At 43.8% G+C, this 23,206-nt stretch overlaps 1 protein-coding gene across 6 annotated transcripts in view; it reads left to right on the top strand.

The window, feature by feature from the left end:
• Positions 1–20,551, top strand: part of caskin1 (CASK interacting protein 1) — a 119,662-nt gene extending 99,111 nt beyond the window's left edge. For 4 of the 6 annotated variants that reach the window (XM_026166135.1, XM_026166141.1, XM_026166140.1 and 1 more), the window contains 11 exons: positions 3,180–3,261; positions 3,803–3,912; positions 6,295–6,405; positions 7,979–8,080; positions 8,263–8,401; positions 9,627–9,770; positions 12,872–14,070; positions 14,177–14,482; positions 14,813–15,413; positions 15,706–16,210; positions 20,393–20,551. In XM_026166135.1, coding sequence (XP_026021920.1) covers positions 3,180–3,261; positions 3,803–3,912; positions 6,295–6,405; positions 7,979–8,080; positions 8,263–8,401; positions 9,627–9,770; positions 12,872–14,070; positions 14,177–14,482; positions 14,813–15,413; positions 15,706–16,210; positions 20,393–20,489 — 3,396 coding nt within the window. In that variant the 3' untranslated portion in view covers positions 20,490–20,551. The remainder of the gene's footprint in view (positions 1–3,179; positions 3,262–3,802; positions 3,913–6,294; positions 6,406–7,978; positions 8,081–8,262; positions 8,402–9,626; positions 9,771–12,871; positions 14,071–14,176; positions 14,483–14,812; positions 15,414–15,705; positions 16,211–20,392) is intronic. The other 2 variants (XM_026166136.1, XM_026166139.1) reach the window with 2 other exon arrangements.
• The last annotated feature ends 2,655 nt before the right edge of the window (positions 20,552–23,206 follow it).

Raw genomic sequence — 23,206 nt, 5'->3', positions numbered from 1 at the left:
TTATTTCTTCTTGTCTTTAAAATGAAGGTACAGGGCTGTTGTTTGAAGCTACAGTTCAGGACGTCACATGTAAATAGTTTGTAGGCAAACAGATGAGTGGATAACTGTGCTTTGACTTTTTTATGCTATGCCTTTATGCATTATTCTTTTTAATATTTTCCTATTTGTTATAGATAAGATGTAACATTAAAAAAACATCTGTAAAAGTAAAGTATACCACGACGTTAAAGATTGAAGTAGTGGCACAGAGATATGCCACATGGACATTATATCCCACATTTTTCTCTCATAAAAAGATTATGCAGATGGATGTCAGTTATTTGAACGCACTACAGTAATAGAACCACACAGCAGATTTGTGTAGCTCAGACTCGGTGAAAGCCTCTGTTCTCTCTGCATCTCGTTTCTCTTTCGTTGGAAGTCCAATTTTTATTGCAGTGCTGCAGGTTTCAGGAGGATGTTTTACTGTGATTAATGCGGTGGCAGTCGGCATACATCATGTCAGGGTTTTTTTCCCAAAAGACAGCCTTTTCTCCAGAGATCAATTCTAACTGAGATGATGTAGGTACTGAATCTATAAAAGGCAGAAACAGCACCCAAGCAACTGACTTTTTTCTCACTGAGGATATGATATTCAGCAAAGGTGTGACTGTCCCCTGAAGGCAACAGTAGATAATTTAGAATGAGTATATGAGCATGAAATGGACACTTATCATCAGATATCATGATTTCAGGAAACCAAACCCTTTAAACGCATGTTTTATCCAGGATGGATGGCCTGTGGAGTAACATTTATTAGAAGCGATACCACATTTTTCTTTAACAAATGAAAAGTAGAATTCATTATTCCTGAAATATACTCACATGTACTTTAGTTTTGCTGCTACAGCCTCATTTGTTCTGGTGTAATGTGTAGCCTGTGGTGACTATTGTAACAGTAGTGAGTTTATTCCCTGCCTTTATATATAACCTTTCCATACTACTGCCATTGTTATGTTTTAATATGCCTCAGATAAATTCAATTTGGCCTCCGTGTTGGCACAGGGAAGCCAACACATGGTTTTATATCTATAATAAAAAAGAAAAGAAGCTCTGACTGAATTTTCCACCATGTTTCCAGCTGTGTGGTTCATGACAAAAAAATTTTTCACCTAATAGTTATCTTAAGAGCTTAAAAATGAAGGATTTCTTACTGCGATGCATCAACTTTAGTATGTTTAGAACAAAGAATATATGATAATGTGAAATGTTATTACCTTTCGCTTGATCTGAACATGTCTTTCATTAGAACATTAAAAAACTGGTTTGACCAACTATGTATCCATGCAAGCTGTGGCAAGATATGCACAGTTTTCTAATTTATAGTCTTTACTTTCTATATGATGCTAATTCTGACAGTAAAGTCTTGCTAATGAAGAGTGCCATGTTTGAGATCGTACACTGTGGTTTGCTAAGTGTACAGAGGAGCAAGGTGTTCGACAGAAGGGGGTTAAGTTATCAGAAAGTTAGCAGTAGTTAATCGAAGGGACTACTACGCAACTCCTAGCTCAACGTAGTGATACGGTAATGTTAGCTAAATGATATTTAGCTTAAGTAGCTAATATCAGCGGGCCAAGGCTAACTGGGTCATGGCTGGTAGACAAAATTAAAACTTGGCTGCAGCTTCTATGTTGGAAAACTGAAGCCAATTAAGTGTCTTAAACTTTCTACCGAAAGGCCACCAGATGGCGATAGCTATGGTCACAAAAAGACATCCAGTCCAACAGACGTCTGTGGGAAAACAGCCAAACAGGCAGATGAAGTGTGGCAATGAAGCTATTCTTGCCCTATTGTACTTCTGTTCATGTGGACGTAGCGTTTTCAGAGGGAGAAATGTTTCGTCATTCATCCAAGTCTTCAGTCTCAGCTGACTCCAGGTTTCCCCAATCACCTAAAGAAAGCTCCAGCTGATCCAGGAGGGAAGGACAACCGCTGCCCAAGCGAAAACCCGTAGTGATCCCATACGTGTCAGGAGTATCGGAGCAGTTGAGACGCATTTTTTCTAAACACCAGGTCTCTGTGGCTTTTGAACCCCAAAACACACTGCGCCAAAAAACTGGTCCAACCCAAGGATCGGGTCCCCCGACACAAACAGAGTAACATAGTGTACGCTGTTCAGTGCAGGAGGATTGTCAGGATTTATACATCGGGGAAACCAAACAACCTCTGGCGAAGCGGATGGCACAACACAGAAGAGCTACCTCGTCGACGCTGCAGTCTATTTACACGTTTTCATCTGAAAACGCTCCGCGTCCACGCTAACGTTTTCAGACGTTTTCACAGAGTTGTGCGTCCACATTGAAACGACTGAAAACACTTACGTTCCAGTCCTGAGCATGCGTGAAACGCAAGAAGATTCAACCTGCCTCATTTCTGTCTGCTGCTTATTTACTTTCCGGCTTTTTGAAACGTCGCGGCAAACTGTCGAGGAAAAGCTTTTTTTAAATGGACTAACAATGAGGTGGAGTTGCGAGTCTGTGAGTAACAGTAACACAAATTACAAAGTTGCAAAAGCGAGTGAGAATGAAAGAATTTAAAGAAAAGCTCTCTGAATCATGTACAAACTGTTATTAATCTTTAATAGGGCTGTCAAACTTCAGAGCTGCAAAATGCCCTCCGCTATCTTAGTTTAATTGGTCACATGACTGCATCACGTGACTAAAATGCGTCATCGTTTTCGAAAAGGCTCCGGGTTCGCTGTCCACACTGCGACGCGAAAACGGCGTTTTCAAACGTATGCGCTTTGGAGAGCGTTTTCAAAATGCTGCGTTATCCTTGAACGAAAACGCCGTCTCAGTGTGGACGGGAGGCCAAAACTGAGAGAAAAAGATGCGTTTTCAAAGGAAAACGTATTAGTGTGGACGTAGCCTAAGACTGGGCAAACCTGCAGTCAGCTGAGACTGAAGACTTGGATGAGTGACGAAACATTTCTCCCTCTGAAAACGTCCAGATGAACAGAATCAACCTTTGGGATGATTGAGCATGCATCGAGATGAAAATATGCTGTATTTTCAGCATGTTGGAAAAAAATGAATGCCACGTCAGGGCAGTAAAAAGAAAGTCGTTAGAAGTTGGTGCTCCTGTGTATGAAAGTGTGGTCTCATAAATGTGCTGTGTTTGTGTGGACTTGTTTTTTCCAGCTTTTAGCCACCGTCTTGTCTCAGTCTGCCAAAGCGAAGGAGCATCTGATGGAGCAATCCAAGTCTGTGGATCAGCCTCCAGGTAGGCCAGGCAGGTGACCAGAAAAGAAAGAAGGCTTTCTCCGTTTCCTCTTGTTGCTTATTACTAATCTCACCGCCAAGTATTTTAGGCATACTGTAATATTTGATAACACAAACCGAAGCACAAGCAGCAGGAAGCTGGTGAGAGAAAGAAGAGCCAATGCTTTCTAATAAAGAGGAGAAGAGCAGAACCAGGGAGCAAGAGAGTGGGATGAGTCTTAATCCACAGGTCTTTTAGAAAATGTCATCATTTGCTTTCACACACAAAAAGATCTTGGCTTGTTTGGTAGACAGATGGCCAAGGCAGGGGATGTAGGAGGGAGTGTAGAAGGGTGTGATTGGTTAAAAAAAGGTTTGCTGTATGTTGGGAACCAGGAATTCTGTTGGTTGAGCATCAAAACAATGAAGACGACCGATCGCAAGGCAGTTAAAGGAGGAGATTCGAGGTCAGATAGCAAGCGATAAACTCACCTGTTGATCGATCCAAGTATGCAAGCATAGGACGACAATTTGTGACTGGCCAACAATATTTCTCCTCACAGGCTCTGCCAGCTCCTCTCGGACGTCGAGCCAATCAGGCTGTCCACTCCACGAAGCGCCGCCTTATGATGCCACGGCAACCAGGAAGGGGGAGGGTCCATGCGAGGGGAAGGTAGGACAGTCCCAAATCCCTACAGATTCCGCCTTTCATGCAAACACATACAGGCAGTCACCACCATCAGCATCTAACTGCAGGATGATAAGAACGTAGCTTCTCAGTCACCACAACCACAACACTCGCTCTCACACTTGTACACACACACACACACACACACACACCAGGATGTCCCATCGGTTTCTCTCGCAGCTGGCTTCGTCCGTGCTGCGAGTTTTCGGATGCAGCCACGACACGGTGAGTGTGAGAGTGGATCCTGTATGAACGTGAACGAGGAATCGTGTGTGCGTGTGAGAAAATCCTGCATTTCTGTTATCTTTTACCTGCTGGCCATTGTTATTCGCCCCTTTTAGTTGCAGCTTCTCTTCTTCCATTGCTGTATTTTTCTTACTTTGCTGGAAAAACATCTGATAGTGCACCTGAGGGAAGGACATCCTAGTTAGATATTGGCGGGTGTGTGTTGTGTGTGTGTGCTGGCAGGGGCCCAGCAGTGTGCATAACGTGGGTGGACTTAGCACTAAAAGTGTGAAATCTGAGCTTGCACCATGTGCAATAAATTGTCATTTACTGTACAGTGTATGTGTGCATGTTTGCCCATGTGTTTGACTTCACGTGTCATTGTACAATCGTTTCATGTTCAAAACAAAAACCAAAAACAAAACAGTGAGCATATTTAAATAGCAGGTGGTCATGGTGGTAGTGTGCATCGCTTGCCTGCAGTATATGTGTGCACACACTAGCATGTAAGCCATGTTCTACTGACCATCTGTTAGATAGAGTCCCGATTCCTCTGCACCCAGCTTCACAATACTTCCCTAGACGGGTAACGTGGAAGAACGATGGGAAGAACGATGGGAAGAACGCCGGTGGTTCTTGAGGGACTTTGAGGAAGCAGGAGGGACACGGGGAAAGAGAGAAAGAGCCTGAAAGAATGGAGAAAAACAAGAGTGACAGGAGGGATGTGGGAGTTTGAAGAAAAGCAGCGTGTGAGTGGGAAGAAGTCAAGCAGTGGTTTTCCAGTTAGGCCGATTGCTTTTCCATCTGCTGTCACACAGCAGGACACTACTTTAACCATACTCCATCATAATAAAGGTCTGGGTCATAATGAAGGTCACCAAGCAACAAATTTACCTGGGACTGCACAGCATTTTTATTCCTTCGACGCTCACCCCATATATTGATACGGTGTTCAGTCTTGATTGGGTCTAGTTTATAAAAGCCAACACATGAGCCTCGTGAGAAATAGGACAGATAGAGGGCACACATATCATAACACCATATAAACAAACTTTTCATTTCTGAATGTTGGACTTATCGAGGCAGAAAACTGTATCCTGTAGTTGTCCTACATGATCAATATCAAATCACCTGGAATATTCACACCACACAACAGCATTGATAACCTGTCCCACATTGTCCAACTTTTATTGCTACACATTTAATCAAACTTAATGAAGTTCTTTAAAGCCAGTAACTAATTGGTTTCTTAAAATCTGTATAAAGTATCAAAATCACTTAGAATTTTTTTTAGTTATTTCAAAAACAATAACACTTGCTTACTCCAGTAGCAATCGTAAGAAGTCAAAGATTAGCTTAAAGTTACGTTTAACAGTAAGAGGCCTGTCTTTGACCCTGTGGTATTGTTGGACTGTAAAACAGGAGGGAAATATTTGCTAGTCTGACTGTTGTTTAGCATGCTAAGCTACATCCCAGACCCAGGATTTCCAGGCCTCAGTGGCTTCCCACTTTTCATGTCGCATCCTGGTTAGCTAACATCTGCCGGTCTAACAGACGCCAATCACAGATAAAACATGGACAGAAAGCTGAACTTATAATGTGAATTTTTAAGGTTTTGAGTTAACATGCAATCAGTCAGAAAATCGGGGTTAGAAGTGTGAAAGTATCTGAAAAGGGGAAGTGTGCAAAAGCGAATGTGTATGCTTCTAATTAAGAGCAGCGTTTTCTGGCGTTGCCTTTTTTGCAGCACTGTGCAAAACAAACAGTAGACACTATGTGTTTTCTCTGCTTTCCAGCTGTAAAGTGTAAGATACAGATTAGCCTGTTGTTGCTAATCTGACCTTCTGTAGTAGCTGAGATTCTGTCGACTGGACGTTTTCCCTTCCTAACCTTAGCCTGGTTTTCACTGCAGGACCAAGGGAGGCTGTCCAGGGCTATTTCAGTAGCCAGCCAGCTTATAATACCGCTGAATCATCCATTAATGTGTAAGAATTAGCTTAGGACCACCCTAAAGATGACAAGACATGGTCATTAAAATGTAGCCCCTCTTTTGCCCTACTTGGCCCTGCTGAGAAAAAAAAATGGCTGTCGAAGAAACACATGGAGCCAGTGACCGCATGCCCCCTGTCTTCTCTCCCGTAGAGCTCAGAGGCCGTTGTCCAATGGCTGAGCGACTTTCAGCTGCAGGTCTACGCTCCAAACTTCCTGGGCGCTGGGTATGACTTGCCCACCATTAGCCGAATGACCCCGGAGGTAAGGCAACTAAACCCTGACCCTGACTCCCAGAGAGGTCGCAGGCACCTCCAAGGACCACAATGAGAACAAGTCTGCACGACTTTGATTTGTGTTGTCCTTGATGTTTTCAATATGCATGTAAATAATTTATTTTACAAAACAAAATCGCAAGTGAGCACAATTAAACCACTCAACCAACCACCTGCCTTTTCCTGCCTCGTGCCTCACCTGCCTACGTTCACTTTCCTCCCCCCTCGATCATGTATTGCCTTCCCCCTCTGACTCCAGAAAAGGTTTAAATGTGTGAACCCCTTCGCGTACTGTTGAGTCTCTGGGCTCTCACCAGCCCCACAGTATTAAAACCTTTGCCATCGGCTCAAGTCTGAAGAAAGGTCATAAAATGGCCATGAAGATAATGAGACACGAGTCATCTTGCTGTTCGTATCCCTATTTTTGCAAAATGTTAAACAGAAAATAACCAGTACAAGACGACTGTATGTTACTGCGTACTGTGGCTCTTGGTACACCCTAGTGGTCACTTAATGCAAGTTGTGTGTCGTACTTAATGTGTGGACCTTTAAAAGTAGTTCCTTTTTACTCAGAAGAGAATGTCAAATAAAGAGTTGCAGTATGGGGAAATTATTATGTAATGTTTTTGTGTTTAAATATTGTCTTCAGAATTCTGCCTAAATATGAATTAAAAATAAGCTCTGGTTTAAATGTTAGCATCAAGATCTTAAAACAAAGTCCATAAAAGACAAAAATCCTCCTGTGATGATACCTATAGTATTTTTACGTGTTTGTTGTTTCCATTTTAAGCTGCCGGTTGAACGCAGAGAAATTTAACACATTCAAAAACCAACTCAGTGAACTTGTGTTCGACTTTGTGACCCTTCACCTCACCTCCAACACTGCTCCTGCTGCTGCTAGCTTTGAGGAACAATCCTGGCCCTGCCACACTTAAAAACAAATAATTTATAGCATTCATAAATTACTTGTGTATATATGCACACTTTGTGCACGCTGAAGGGACTCAGATTAGCGATGGCTTAAAGGGCTTTTCTCATCAGAGATGTGTCACTGAGCGGAGGCCTCGTCTCCTGGTTCGTCCCACAAAATGATTTATGCAGCCAAGTGTACGTGGCGGCTGTTGTATAAAAGTGTGTTCTCGGGTGTCCTAACAACTTCCAGTGAGTTGCACTGAAGTCAAATGTAGCACTTGTGCCGTGCAGCGCTCTGTGATATTTCTGTCTTCTTTATATCAAAGTGCGGTCATGTCTGCGTACCAGATTCAGCCTGTTTTTTTCATTTTGGCCGCCTCCTTTCACTGCAGACATTTGCTTTTGTTTGCCATGCTTTTCTTATGGGTTTGACACATCCGCGCTCTTCTCCCTTTAGCCGACAGAAGCCTTCATCAGATATCACGCCATCTCTTGTGTTGCAAATTTTCTTCTGAGTGTGTGTGTGTGGAAGACAGAGAGAGAACGACAGAGAGTGATGGGCACTTGGGGAGATTTTCTTGTACTTTGTGGAATAAAAATGCCTGAACATATACTTACAGCTTCTTACTTACATGTTTGTGTGTGTGTAGGATCTGACCGCTATTGGAATAACTAAACCAGGTCACAGAAAGAAGATAACATCAGAGATTAACAAGCTAAGTGTTACAGAGTGGCTGCCTGAGCATAAACCTGTGAGTACACGCACACACAGACTTTTTAAACCAGTCAAATAGATGCTTGTATGTCATTGCTATGCCAAAACTTTGATTGGTTGATCATGACACGAAGTGTCCTGTGGGCTAATATTCTGAGCTACCATGGGAAGCTACAAGCTACTGCCTGCTCAGCGCTCTTATTTCTGGCATTCTTACAGGCTAGCCTAGGAGAATGGCTATCTTCTATTGGTCTAAGCCAGTACCACCAGATGTTAGTGCAGAACGGTTACGAGAACATCGACTTCATCACGGACATCACTTGGGAAGACCTGCAGGAAATAGGCATCACCAAACTGGGTACGACAAACAAACAATGCAGTGCTTGTTTTGTTTTTCCACTGTGAAACATGAAAGTTAAGCTACAGTATCCCCTACTAATCACAAGACTCTGCATGTGGTGTATAATGTGGCCAACATTCACATTTGAGCATAGCTTTATGTATGTTAGGTGCACTTAATAGAGATGAAAGTAACCAGTAATCTCAAAAATAAACGAGTGAAGTGATTAAAATGCAGACTTAAAACCAGAATACGTATATAAGCATATGCAGAGAGTTTGGAAAGTATTCTCAGGGCTTCACTTGTTCCACATAATGACGTGTTACAGACTCCAAAATGAATTAAGTTAATTTTTCATCTCAAAATTCTACATATACACCATAATGAGTGAAAAAAGTTGACACTCAAAATTGAGATCAGGTGTGTCCTTCTTCCACTGATCATCTTGTCAGACGATGAACTTGATTGGACTCCATCTGTAATAAATTCAGTTGATTGGACATGATTTGTCTCACACCTGTCTATATAAGGTCGTACAGTTGACAGTGCATGTCAGAGCACAAACCCAAGCCATGAAGTATATGTTAATGATGAATTATGAAGACGTCTTTTAGATTTTCTTACAGGGAAGCTAACTATTCCCCCAAAATACTAGCACTCTGCCTCTGGGTGCTGAATGGTGCATGAAGGGTTTACGACAGGATATCTGTAAAAAAGAAGCCGGTTGAAGATTTCTGCTGCTAGAAATTTTCTGTTGCTAATCATTTCATGACTGAAATAAAAGCTAAAGTAGCTCTACAGTTCTGTGGCATCCCTAAAATTCAAAGAAAGGTCATTTACTGCACTCAAAACCTGAGCTTTATTCAATATCTTGACCCCTATGAACCCCCCTAACCCAAAAAACTATAACGAGACTGACCTTTTTGGACTACATAAAATATAGTAAACTTAAAATATCACACCCAGCATCTAAAGAGTGGGAGTTCTGAGTTACAAGTTCTCTGTCCACGCCTCCCCATCTATAAAACATTTACTAGCTAAACTGGTTAGTGTTACCATGTTAGCTGTAGCGTTTTTAGATAAGCTAGCTTCTGTAGCCTTACAGTTTTCTCAGTTAGTCAGGTTTAGTTTTCTGTTCAGGAGTTAAGGGAAAGTGCACTGACGACAAAACAAATTTTCAGTGAATTTGACTTGTATTACCTGTGTTATGCCAAACTGTAATTCCACTTTGTTAATGCTGTAGGCCACCAGAAAAAGCTAATGCTGGCGGTGAAGCGGCTGGCTGAAATGCAGCGCAGTTCAGATGGGCGGGGCTCCCTCCGAAAGAAGCCCCCACCAATCACGCAGCAGCAGGAAGTCATGTCGATGGATAGTCCTCCCCCAGATGGTGAGATCATTCAGGAAAATCTCAGCCTGTACAGTTTTAACTCCATCTTTAATTGGAATTATCTGTATGTTTCATTTGATTGTGAAACCAGTAAAAAAATAAATCATGTTAGAGTTGCTTTGGTCGTCTGCTGGTCAGATAGACTGGTGGTCCACTCTTCTTTGTTCTCAGTGGATAGTCCTTGAGCCCATCTCAAGTCCCCCATCAGACCACAGCTTTCAGACTGGTTGGTTTGGCTATCTTGCACATCTGTTGACATCTGTGACACCTAACTTACTTTAATTCAATTCAATTCAATTTTATTTATATAGCGCCAAATCACAACAAAAGTCGCCTCAAGGCGCTTCATAGATACAGAGAAAAACCCAACAATCATATGACCCCCTATGAGCAAGCACTTTGGCGACAGTGGGAAGGAAAAACTCCCTTTTAACAGGAAGAAACCTCCGGCAGAACCAGGCTCAGGGAGGGGCGGCCATCTGCTGCGACCGGTTGGGGTGAGAGAAGGAAGACAGGATAAAGACATGCTGTGGAAGAGAGACAGAGGTTAATAACAGATATGATTCAATGCAGAGAGGTCTATTAATACATAGTGAGTGAGAAAGGTGACTGGAAAGGAAAAACTCAATGCATCATGGGAATCCCCCGGCAGCCTACATCTATTGCAGCATAACAAAGGGAGGATTCAGGGTCACCTGGTCCAGCCCTAACTATATGCTTTAGCAAAAAGGAAAGTTTTAAGCCTAATCTTAAAAGTAGAGATAGTGTCTGTCTCCCGAATCCAAACTGGAAGCTGGTTCCACAGAAGAGGGGCCTGAAAACTGAAGGCTCTCCCTCCCATTCTACTTTTAAATACTCTAGGAACAACAAGTAGGCCTGCAGAGCGAGAGCGGAGCGCTCTAATAGGGTGATATGGTACTACAAGGTCATTAAGATAAGATGGGGCCTGATTATTTAAGACCTTGTATGTGAGGAGCAGGATTTTGAATTCAATTCTGGATTTAACAGGAAGCCAATGAAGGGAAGCCAAAACAGGAGAAATATGCTCTCTCTTTCTAGTCCCTGTCAGGACTCTTGCTGCAGCATTTTGGATTAGCTGAAGGCTTTTCAGTGAGTTTTTTGGACATCCTGATAATAATGAATTACAGTAGTCCAGCCTGGAAGTAATAAATGCATGAACTAGTTTTTCAGCGTCACTCTGAGACAGGATATTTCTAATTTTAGAGATGTTGCACAAATGGAAGAACGCAGTCTTACATATTTGTTTAATATGTGCATTGAAGGACATGTCCTGGTCAAAAATGACTCCAAGGTTCCTCACCGCGTTACTGGAGGCCAAGGTAATGCCATCCAGAGTAAGAATCTGATTAGATACCATATTTCTAAGATTTTCAGGGCCGAGTACAATAACCTCAGTTTTATCTGAATTAAGAAGCAGAAAGTTAGCGGCCATCCAGGTCTTTATGTCTTTAAGACATTCCTGCAGTTTAACTAATTGGTGTGTGTTATCTGGCTTCATGGACAGATAGAGCTGGGTGTCATCTGCATAGCAGTGAAAATGTATGCTATGTCTTCTAATGATGCTGCCTAAGGGAAGCATGTATAATGTAAACAGAATTGGTCCTAGCACTGAACCCTGTGGAACTCCATAATTAACCTCAGTGTGTGAAGAGGACTCTCCATTTACATGCACGAATTGGAGTCTATTAGATAGATATGATACAAACCACTGCAGTGCAGTACCTGTAATACCTACAGCATGTTCTAATCGCTCTAATAGGATATTATGGTCAACAGTATCGAACGCTGCACTGAGGTCTAGCAGGACAAGCACAGAGATGAGTCCACTGTCAGAGGCCATAAGAAGATCATTTGTAACCTTCACTAAAGCTGTTTCTGTGCTGTGCTGAGCTCTGAAACCTGACTGAAACTCTTCAAATAAACCATTCCTCTGCAGATGATCTGTTAGCTGTTTGACAACTACTCTTTCAAGGATTTTTGATATGAAAGGAAGGTTGGAGATTGGCCTATAATTAGCTAAGACTGCTGGGTCTAGAGATGGCTTTTTGAGTAAAGGTTTAACTACAGCCAGCTTGAAGGCCTGTGGTACATAGCCGATTATTAGAGATAGGTTGATCATATTTAAGATCGAAGAATTAATTAATGGCAGGACTTCTTTGAGCAGTTTTGTAGGAATGGGGTCTAAAAGACACGTTGATGGTTTGGAGGAAGTAATTATTGAAGTTAACTCAGAAAGATCAATTGGAGAAAAAGAGTCTAACTTAATATCAATGGTACTAAGAGTAGCTGTAGATAATATTACATCTGTGGGATGATTATTGGTAATTTTTTCTCTAATGATAAAAATTTATTTGTGAAGAAGTTCATGAAGTCATTACTAGTTAACGTTAAAGGGATGGTTGGCTCAAAAGAGCTCTGACTTTTTGTCAGCCTGGCTACAGTGCTGAAGAGAAACCTAGGGTTGTTCTTATTTTCTTCAATCAGTGATGAATAGTAAGATGTTCTGGCTTTGCGGAGGGCTTTCTTATAAAGCAGCAAACTATTTCTCCAGGCTAAATGATGATCCTCTAGATTTGTGACACGCCATTTCCTCTCCAGATTACGAGTCATCTGCTTTAGGGTACGTGTTTCAGAATTATACCACGGAGTCAGGTACTTCTGATTTGAGGCCTTAGTTTTCACAGGAGCTACAGTATCCAGAGTCGGATGGTATAATTGTAATACAGTATGTAATACAGTATTACAGATGGCTGTGGAAATATCAGAAGCTTCCCTTCACTTGTCTAGGTGGATTCATACAACTGTCTAAAGACTGTATTTAGTGCATCTTCCTGAATGAAAGTCTAGTAAGCATCTTTATTTTTGACACTTGACCACCAAATCTGAGTAGAGCTCATGCTGTTTGCAGTTTGGGGGTTAGGTTGACTGAGCCCATAATGAAGCTACTAGATTGAAAGCAACTGCTGTGTAACAGTGGTAAAGCATTTCATCTGAGTTTCATTTACTTAATAAACCTTTTGTGAGATAAAAAGATAAGATTTCATTTATCTTCATCTGAGTTTCTCTTTGTCTCTCTTCAGAGGTCATGTCTCCCAAAATGAGCACCTTCCAGGACAGCGAGCTGAGCACTGAGCTACAGAATGCAATGACCCAGCCAGTTCAGGAGGTCAAAGCTCAGCGAACACGCAGCCTCAGCAAAGACCACGATGAGGTGCTTACAGGCGGAGGAGGAGGTGGAGGTGGGCCACCTAAGAAGGAGGCCCGGACTATGAGGCAGCAGAGCAGCCAGGGAAGCGCGTCCTCTCACCGAGGCAGTGTATCCTCACAAGGCAAACATCGTCACTCTCATTCTCACTCGCAGCCTGCACCTCCCTACACACCCCCACACACTCCTACCAAGACCAGGACCTCTTCCTCCTCGTCCACATCATCTGTGCAGAGCACGTCTTCCCCACAGGCCAAGCCCAAGCCGTCCCCACAGTTCATCCAGGGGGAAAGACCTCAGTCACCGCGCTCACATCCTCCTCAGTCTCCAACCCATCGCGGAGCCCCGTGCCAGCTTCAGCCCCAGCAGCAGCAACCTCAAATGCCGCCGCAGCACCAGGCTCACCCTCACCCTCAGCACCACCCACAGATGCAGGCGATGGAGGTCAGGGAGAGTCAGCAAGTCCCAGTCCTCTGTCTCCCACCAGAGGCAGAGTTAGCAGAGGAAGAAGGACCAAAGAACTCGTCTGTCCAGAATAAACGCGCTCACACGCTCAACCGATACGCTGTCTCAGATAGCGAGTGCGATGAGAGAGCAGGAGGAAGAGGAGGGGGTGGAGGAGAAGCAGAAGCTGACGTTGTAAGCCAGAGCTCAGCCGCTGTGAGAGGGGAAGGAGGGAAATACGCCACAGTAACTCACCGAGTCAGCCGTAGTCACTCCGTACGCAATCAGGAAAAGGGCGCCAACCGAAACCAGAGCCAGTCGTTTGCTCTCCGTCAGAAGAAAAAAGGCCCACCCCCACCACCGCCCAAACGCTCCAGCTCAGCCATCTCCACCTCCAACTCCAACCTGACAGATGCCAACACGCAGCCGAATACACTCACCACTACTGGGGGGATGCTGGATGTGCCTTACTACCAACAACGGCGGGCCAGCGACCTGGGGGTGTCCGTGGAGACAGCTGCCGTGGAGACGAGCAGCGTTGGCAGTGTGAGGAGCATTGCCGCCATGTTAGAGATGTCTTCTATAGGGGGAGGAGCCAAAGGCATGGCATTGCAGAAGAACTTTTTGCAGGTAATGTATACAGAACTTCATTTCTCTAACATAACACTACATATATGTTTATTTATTCATATGTATGCTGTAACTAAGTGAAATATGGTTGTTGTGCGTTCAACAGGTGGGGAAAACACGCGATGCCATTGGTCTGGATGGTGAGGTGGTAAACCGACGACGAACCATCAGCGGCCCCGTCAGTGAGCTTGTGGCTGCTGCAAGGCGCGACCAGCCAACTCCTTTGACTTTCCCCTCTCCCTCCACCCAGCCTGAATCCTCCCCTCCTCCTGTTAATTCCTCCTCACCCCAACCTCCATCCTCACCCCACCCCAGCTCAGGAGGTAGTGGCAGCTCTTCAGAGAATCTGCCTTTTGCAGAGGAGGGAAGTCTGACCATCCGCCGCCAAGGTCGAGGAGAAGGCGAAGGACAGGTAGCTATCAATATATATGTTTGTCTATCTATCTATCTATCTATCTATCTATCTATCTATCTATCTATCTATCTATCTATCTATCTATCTATCTATCTATCTATCTATCTATCTATCTATCTATCTATCTATCTATCTATCTATCTATCTATCTTTTGCATTATCTATGTAATGTAATGTGCTAAAGCTAATGTGCTCTAATGTATTGCAAATCCATAGTCAAGCTTCTGTGTTCTGTAAGCTTTATTTGTCTTATCCATTTATCTTTGTCAGTGTTTTTTGACTGTGCAAAAATGACCCCTTATCATGAATGTATGAATTTTCCGTTAGTGTGTATTTTGTGTATGTCTGCAGGGTGACGGCGAGGGTCACCAGGGAGACAGCAGCTACGCCCAGGAGGACATCTCCAATGCTGAAGCCACGGCGACCTTAAAACGACGACCCCGCAGTTCCAAGCCCCACACCAACGGCTCTGACTTCACCCTTCAAGAGTCATCCACCGTCAAGCGACGACCCAAGAGCCGTGACAAAGAGCCCGAGGGCTACGCAGAGCTGGCCACAGCCAACGGGGAGCCTGCGAACACCGGGCAGCCAAACACCACGCAGCCAGTTCCCTACCAGAACGGCACAGCCACAGTGAAACGCCGCCCAGTGTCTGATGCTGGAGTGATCGAGCAACCGCAACCTCAACCTCAACCTCAACCTCAACCTCAAACTCAACCACAAGTGACTGCTGCTCCTCGCAGGGACAGCTTGGACCAAGGAGCTCCAGTGGCAAATGAAGGTGGTCCTGTGAGGAAACCAAAGCCTCCAGTCTCCCCAAAGCCTGTAGTGGCACAGATAAAGAGACAGGGAGGACCTCAGACCCCACCGCAGCCTGTATCCAACAAACGAGTACCCCTACCAGGTCCGGGGACACCTGGAAGTCCAGGTAAACACAGTGGATTTGGGTGTTTTGTGTACATATTAATTCCAAATGCCCTTCAGGAAGTTGAAGCAAAAAAACAGTGATGAAAAGGCAAGCTGAAAAAAAATTTTACAAAGTGTATTTTCATGAGTAAAGAGTATTTCATGCTACCCGGTCAGTCAAAGCTTATCGGTACTGGAGGGGTTTCAAACAGCGTTATAGGCCCGTATCAGCCAGTCTTAGATAGTGTTTATAAAGGAAAACAGCGTATTTCAGCTGCTCAGTGATCCAGTCTTTCTCTTTGCTCTCTGTGTAGTGGAAGGAAAGAAGATCCCTCCACCAGTTTCACCCAAACCAGCGCCACCACCCACAGCGCCCAAACCAGCCAAGCTCATCCACTCTGTAACTGGCCCCGCACTGTCCACCCCAGCCTCTGCCCCGCCCAAGCAGCACTCTGCAGTGGCCCGACAGACCAGTTCACCGCCCTCCTTCCCCCCATCTAACACTCCCAGCCCGCCGAACGCCAAACCGACGAGCCCTTCCTCCCAGAGTCCCCACACGCCACAGACACCCACCACACCACAGACACCTCAGACTCCTGCCACTCCCAGCCCAACCCCTCCGCCTGTCAAACCCCCACGATCCTCCATCGGGGGGGTGTCAGTGGACAGCGGGATGTCAGGGTGCGGGGTCACGGCGCCAGCCGCCACGACAACAGAGTTCGGAGTGGATTCATTGGTGCACCAGAAGTTGGAGGAAACAAGCGCTTCGCTGGCTGCTGCTCTGCAAGCCGTGGAGGATAAAATACTACGACAGGAAGAGTAAGGACCACACTCACACACACACACACACACACACACACACTGACAGTCATGCTGTTAACAACAGTTAGCCACACAGAAGCATCTGGAACGTTGTCCTTCAGTAGGTGATGATATGAACCCTCTACAAGTGTCTACTACGGATTAATCTCATCAAGTGAGATCAGCGGACCACAGTCTAAGGGACTGAAAACTAGCACCCACTCAACATAGGTTGTGAGGATTTGTGCGGAGAATTCAAACACTTAAGGCCTTTGCAGACAATCACATTCAAAACATACTTGATTTGTTGCATAACAGCTGAAGTACAACTATAGATGAAATCTTCTTGCACATTAATAATAATATAATCCGGTACCATTCAGTGGAAATGTACAGTGGGGCAAAAAAGTATTTAGTCAGCCACCGATTGTGCAAGTTCCCCCACTTAAAATGATGACAGAGGTCAGTAATTTGCACCAGAGGTACACTTCAACTGTGAGAGACAGAATGTGAAAAAAATATCCATGAATCCACATGGTAGGATTTGTAAAGAATTTATTCGTAAATCAGGGTGGAAAATAAGTATTTGGTCACCTCAAACAAGGAAAATCTCTGGCTCTCACAGACCTGTAACGTCTTCTGTAAGAAGCTTTTCTGTCCCCCACTCGTTACCTGTATGAATGGCACCTGTTTGAACTCATCATCTGTATAAAAGACACCTGTCCACAGCCTCAAACAGTCAGACTCCAAACTCCGCCATGGCCAAGACCAAAGAGCTTTGGAAGGACACCAGGAAAAGTATTGTAGACCTGCACCAGACTGGGAAGAGTGAATCTACAATAGGCAAGCAGCTTGGTGTGAAAAAATCAACTGTGGGAGCAATCATCAGAAAATGGAAGACATACAAGACCACTGATAATCTCCCTCGATCTGGGGCTCCACGCAAGATCTCATCCCGTGGGGTCAAAATGATCATGAGAACGGTGAGCAAAGATCCCAGAACCACACGGGGGGACCTGGTGAATGACCTGCAGAGAGCTGGGACCAAAGTAACAAAGGTCACCATCAGTAACACACTACAACGGCAGGGAATCAAATCCCGCAGTGCCAGACGTGTTCGCTGCTGAAGCCAGTGCATGTCCAGGCCCGTCTGAAGTTTGCCAGAGAGCACATGGATGATACAGCAGAGGATTGGGAGAATGTCATGTGGTCAGATGAAACCAAAGTAGAACTTTTTGGTATAAACTCAACTCGTCGTGTTTGGAGGAAGAAGAATACTGAGTTGCATCCCAAGAACACCATACCTACTGTGAAGCATGGGGGTGGAAACATCATGCTATGGGGCTGTTTTTCTGCCAAGGGGACAGGACGACTGATCCGTGTTAAGGACAGAATGAATGGGGCCATGTATCGTGAGATTTTGAGCCAAAACCTCCTTCCATCAGTGAGAACTTTGAAGATGAAACGAGGCTGGGTCTTCCAACATGACAATGATCCAAAACACACCGCCCGGGCAACAAAGGAGTGGCTCCGTAAGAAGCATTTGAAAGTCCTGGAGTGGCCTAGCCAGTCTCCAGACCTCAACCCCATAGAAAATCTGTGGCGGGAGTTGAAAGTCCGTGTTGCTCGGCGACAGCCCCAAAACATCACTGCTCTCGAGAAGATCTGCATGGAGGAATGGGCCAAAATACCAGCTACTGTGTGTGCAAACCTGGTAAAGACCTATAGTAAACGTTTGACCTCTGTTATTGCCAACAAAGGTTATGTTACAAAGTATTGAGTTGTATTTTTGTTATTGACCAAATACTTATTTTCCACCCTGATTTATGAATAAATTCTTTACAAATCCTACCATGTGGATTCATGGATTTTTTTTTTCACATTCTGTCTCTCACAGTTGAAGTGTACCTCTGGTGCATATTACTGACCTCTGTCATCATTTTAGGTGGGGAACTTGCACAATCGGTGGCTGACTAAATACTTTTTTGCCCCACTGTACCTACGCCTGTGATCACAGGATCACTAGCAGTATACTGAAATACAATGCTCTCTCTTTTTCCATTTCCATTTGTTTTTAATGTATCACAGTTGGAGAAAAGACTTCATGCTCTGTTAACCCTCTGAGGTCTGGGTCATCATCGATAGTGACCCTAGCCCTAACTGTAACTCCAGGCAAGTCTTGGCAGTCAGGGAACAAAACGGTGTGGGATAATTAGGAAACTTCTGAGGGAAACCTGGTCTTGTTAGTAGAGCTGGCATCCATCCGCCCTGAATGGATGAATCAGCTCTCATTTGATTTGTAGAAATCTGGCCAAATTTATTAAACCCCCCAAAACGTGACTATCCAGAGATGGGACCAGGAAGCATATTTATATTTATTTACTATTAAATCATCTCATATCTTCACACACTGAGGTTAATTATGGAGTTCCACAGGGTTCAGTGCTTGGACCAGTTCTGCTTACATTATACATGCTTCCCTTCCTGCTTCCCGTCTTCCTCATCAGAAGACATAGCATACATTTTCACTGCTATGCAGATGACACCCAGCTCTGTGTGTCCATGAAGCCAGATAACACACACCAATGAGTTAAACTGCAGGAATGTCTTAAAGACATAAAGACCTGGATGTCCTCCAATTTTATGCTTCTAAATCCAGATAAAACTGACATTATTGTACTGGGTGGCATTACCTTGGCCTCCAGTAACACTGTGAGGAATCTTGGAGTCATTTTTGACCAGGATATGTCCTTAATCCAAAATGCTGCAGCAAGAGTCCTGACAGGGAAGAGAGATCATATTTCTCCTATATTGGCTTCACCTCATTGGCTCTCTGTTAAATTCAGTTTAATTGAATTGAAAATCCTGCTGCTCACTTACTTGTTGTTCCCAGAGTATTTAAAAGTAGAATGGGAGGCAGAGCCTTCAGTTTTCAGGCCCCTCTTCTGTGGAACCAGCTTCCAGTTTGGATTCAGGAGACAGACACTATCTCTACTTTTAAGATTAGGCTTTAAACTTTCCTTTTTGCTAAAGCATATAGTTAGGGCTGGACCAGGTGACCCTGAATCCTCCCTTAGTTATGCTGCAATAGACGTAGGCTGCCGGGGATTCCCATGATGCATTGAGTTTTTCCTTTCCAGTCACCTTTCTCACTCACTACTATTAACAGACCTCTCTGCATTGAATCATATCTGTTATTAATCTCTGTCTCTCTTCCACAGCATGTCTTTATCCTGTCTTCCTTCTCTCACCCCAACCGGTCGCAGCAGATGGCCCCGCCCCTCCCTGAGCCTGGTTCTGCCGGAGGTTTCTTCCTGTTAAAAGGGAGTTTTTCCTTCCCACTGTCGCCAAAGTGCTTGCTCACAGGGCTGTTGGGTTTTCTCTGTTGTATTAATGTAGGGTCTACCTTACAATGTAAGGCGCCTTGAGGTTGAGGTTGTTGTAATTTGGTGCTATATAAATAAAATTGAATTGAACTAAAATTGAATATTTACAGTTTTCTTCTCAACACTTTAATTTTTTTTTCACCGTATGTCGTCCAAGTTGACATTTCTGATGCCCAACAAAAACAAAAAGTTTGGTTTTTATTTTTTGTTTTTGATGTGTTAGAATGTTTCTTTTTTTTGTTTCTTGACCACCAAGACAAAAAGGGCACATTCTGCTGGCACAGGTTAGGGTCATTATAAATCATGATATAAGTGATGCTGAGAAGTCTGTTTTTGTCTGAACTCAAGACCTGCTCACTTCAAAAATAATTTTAAAGGTTAATTTGAAGCTCTTATTACTCAAAGCTGCATATATGCAGTATTGTTATCCTCGATTTGCATTAAAATACACAACGCTGAAAAACGACTGCCCCACATCTTTCAATTCAGTTCAGTTTGATTTATACAGTACCGAATCACAACAACAGGCGCCTATTGTAATTTAAAGACCCTAAAGTAATACAGAGAAAACCCAACATTCAGACAACACCCTATGAGTCAACACTTGGCGACAATGGGAAGGAAAAACACACGTTTAACAGGAAGACTGAGGCTCAGGGAGGGGCAGCTAACTTTACATTATTGTTTTTAGTCTTTGCTTTTTATTGTTAATAAACTTGTGGTTCTGTCTGTGTGTGTGTGTGTGTGTGTGTGTGTGTGTGTGTGTGTGTGTGTGTGTGTGTGTGTGTGTGTGTGTGTGCGCGCGCGCCTCTAGCTCTGTGGCCGAGCAGAAGACCACAGTTAGCATCCTTGACGACATCGGCAGCATGTTTGATGACCTCGCCGACCAGCTTGACGCCATGTTGGAGTAACTACAGAAACCAGCCGGTGCGTCTCCTTAGCAACGCTGCATCAGAAGTGACTCAGTTGGCACAACGGGCAACACGCCTCTCTATCTCGCACCTTCTCCTCATCCTTCTCTCTCTCATCATTCCCCTCCACCCCTCCCTGTCATCCATCCGTCGGTCTGTTGCTGCGCCATCCCCTCCTCTTCCTCTCGTCTCCTGATGATAACGGAGCAGCACCGCAGGCCCGGACAGACTTGGCAAGCGAAGGAGAGAGCAAGAAAGAGGAATAGATAGAGAGACTAAAAGAGAAATGTTGGTTGGGGAAAGGACCAAAGACAAGTGATGGAGGAGAGAAAATAGAAAAAACACACAAATGACGAGAGATGAAGAAATGCAACAAAAAGGAGGAGACTGCAATCAAAATGTGAGTCTTTAAAGAACTCTTCTGCTCAAAGCGAGCAAAGAAACAAAACCAATACAGAATGAAAAACCAACTGTGTAATGAATCATAGTATGGTATGTGTACATTATAAGCATGGAGAGTTTATATCTACTGAAAAAGTCCTGCATTAGCACAGTAATATATAATATACTGATAAATATCAATCTTTAGCTCTTTGGTTTGATGTCTTGGTTCTGTGTGGAATGGTGACCTCTGGTGTTGTGATGATGTAAATGACTTGATGGATTTTTTTTTGTTTTTGTTCTTTATCCGTGACCAAAACGAGACTATTCAGCTCCTGAGGTGTGTGTGTGTGTGTGTGTGTGTGTGCACGCGAGAGAGAGAAGGAGAGCAATAGGAACAGGGTGGTAGATGTATGCATGTGAGTGTTTCAGGATCAGATTGTGTTTCCTGTCCTGGCTGCATCTCTGCCACATCTTCGTCATCACCCTGTACACACACACACACACACACACACACACACACACACACACACAGGAGAAGCACAATGCAGTCAGATTGATTACAGACACACACACACACACACACACGTACACAAGGGAGCGTGCACAATTAATAAATAAAATAAAGAGAGAAGGGGAGGGAGAAAACAAAAGTGTACAGCAGGTTGTGTTTGGGACAAAGTCGGTCAAATTCATTTTGGAAAGGATTTAGCCATAGGAGGTCGAAGCCACCATTGGTGAACATGGAATACATGATTAGAGGCGGGTTAGGGCTTCCACCTCTGATGGCTTATACCTCAGAGAGTTAAAGGGGTTACATGCATTTCGTGAGGTAAGGTAAAGGCAGTAGAGTCAGGCAAGTGAGCAAAGCTTAAACTGGTCTTAGCTGCTTCTAAGTACTTTGCACAGTGCAGCACAAGCACCACAGTGAAGCTGAACGTCTAGAGAGACAAAGCTTTGCCACAAACTCAACTCAGCTCAATGAAAAACTTGTTCTGACTAAAGAGATGTTGCAAAAAACTTCAGGTTTCCCAATGTGTTTCATTTTCAGCTTTGTGCAGTGGTTGCTACAGAGCACCTGATACCATTTTGGGGCCTATTTGGAGTCGCTGTGCATTCAATCTGTCCAATGCAGAGTCAGAGTAGAGTCTATAGAGGTTTTTTCCAACACTTATTAACTAAAAACAAGTATTTGAAAACAGATCTCAATATGTCATTTATAAATGCCCCCACAGCACGATGCTGCCACCGCCGTGCTTCGTGCTGTGAATTGTGATTATTGATTATGACGAGTGTTTTACTCCCCGGGCCAAGCTTCTTCCAGCTGTTTCTCTCCTCTCTGATCTTAATGTGTGAATTCTACTTCACGCCTTCTCACTCAGTCTGAAGCCATCAGATTTACAGCTGTACTGAACTTCGTTGTGACTCGACAACATCCTCGTGTCCGCAGCCCTTTTACATAGCAGACACGCCACGGCGGGAAAAGCAAAAGTGTAAATGGAACTACATTTAAATGTACCTGTAAAGTCAATTACACAAAGGTGTTTTCATTCGATCTAGATATTTGATTCAACTATCTGCTATTAAAGCCTCTTTCTCTTTTGATAAAACCTATATAAAAACTACTTTGATTCACTGTGTTGGCCAATAAAAAAGATACAGTCTAGCTGAGTCTGCAGACTGCTTTTAGTCAATGATTTTCCACTGAATTCCTAATATTCATGACAAAATACCTGCATTTAACCTGTTAAGAAGGTCTTATGGTACTACTCCTTTACTAAGATAACACGCTCCCTTCCACTGACAACCTTTCTATTGCTCTTGTCCCACACACTCCCAAACACCCACCCTATGTTGCCATGACAATCTACATCACCACCATTGTAATCGGCATTACCATGGTTACTACACGGTGCGATCACACCGTGTACATGGGATGAAAATATAAAAAGTATTCGATTGGAGGAAGTGGCGGCAGAGATGTGTGAAGCCTGGTGGTTTGTTTCGAGTGCAGCTCCTCAAACCAGAAGTTGGCGCAATACTGAGATTCTAACTGCACCTCTGCCCATTAAGAAAAGCAAGGTTTCACAGCACGCTGGCAGCCACACTGTTTATATAAATGAATAAGAACTCAGAGAATAGTCGTGGTATTTAAATTACGATCACATAGAGATTATATATATATGGATATTTGAAAAAAATATATAAGAAGAAGTGTATTTATGAGTGTGTTTCATTCTGAAGACTATTTTTAAAGTAAACAGATCTAATCTGAGTGTTGAATCAGTTTGCTTCTTCATGCTTAAGTGGTCTGAGCTGATGAACCATTGTAGGAT

This window comes from Astatotilapia calliptera, chromosome 4 (genome assembly GCF_900246225.1).
Source record: "Astatotilapia calliptera chromosome 4, fAstCal1.2, whole genome shotgun sequence".
In the NCBI taxonomy this organism is placed as follows: Eukaryota; Metazoa; Chordata; class Actinopteri; order Cichliformes; family Cichlidae; genus Astatotilapia; species Astatotilapia calliptera.
The sequence above is the reverse complement of the archived record's forward strand: the minus strand, read 5'-3'. Positions and strand labels throughout refer to the sequence as shown.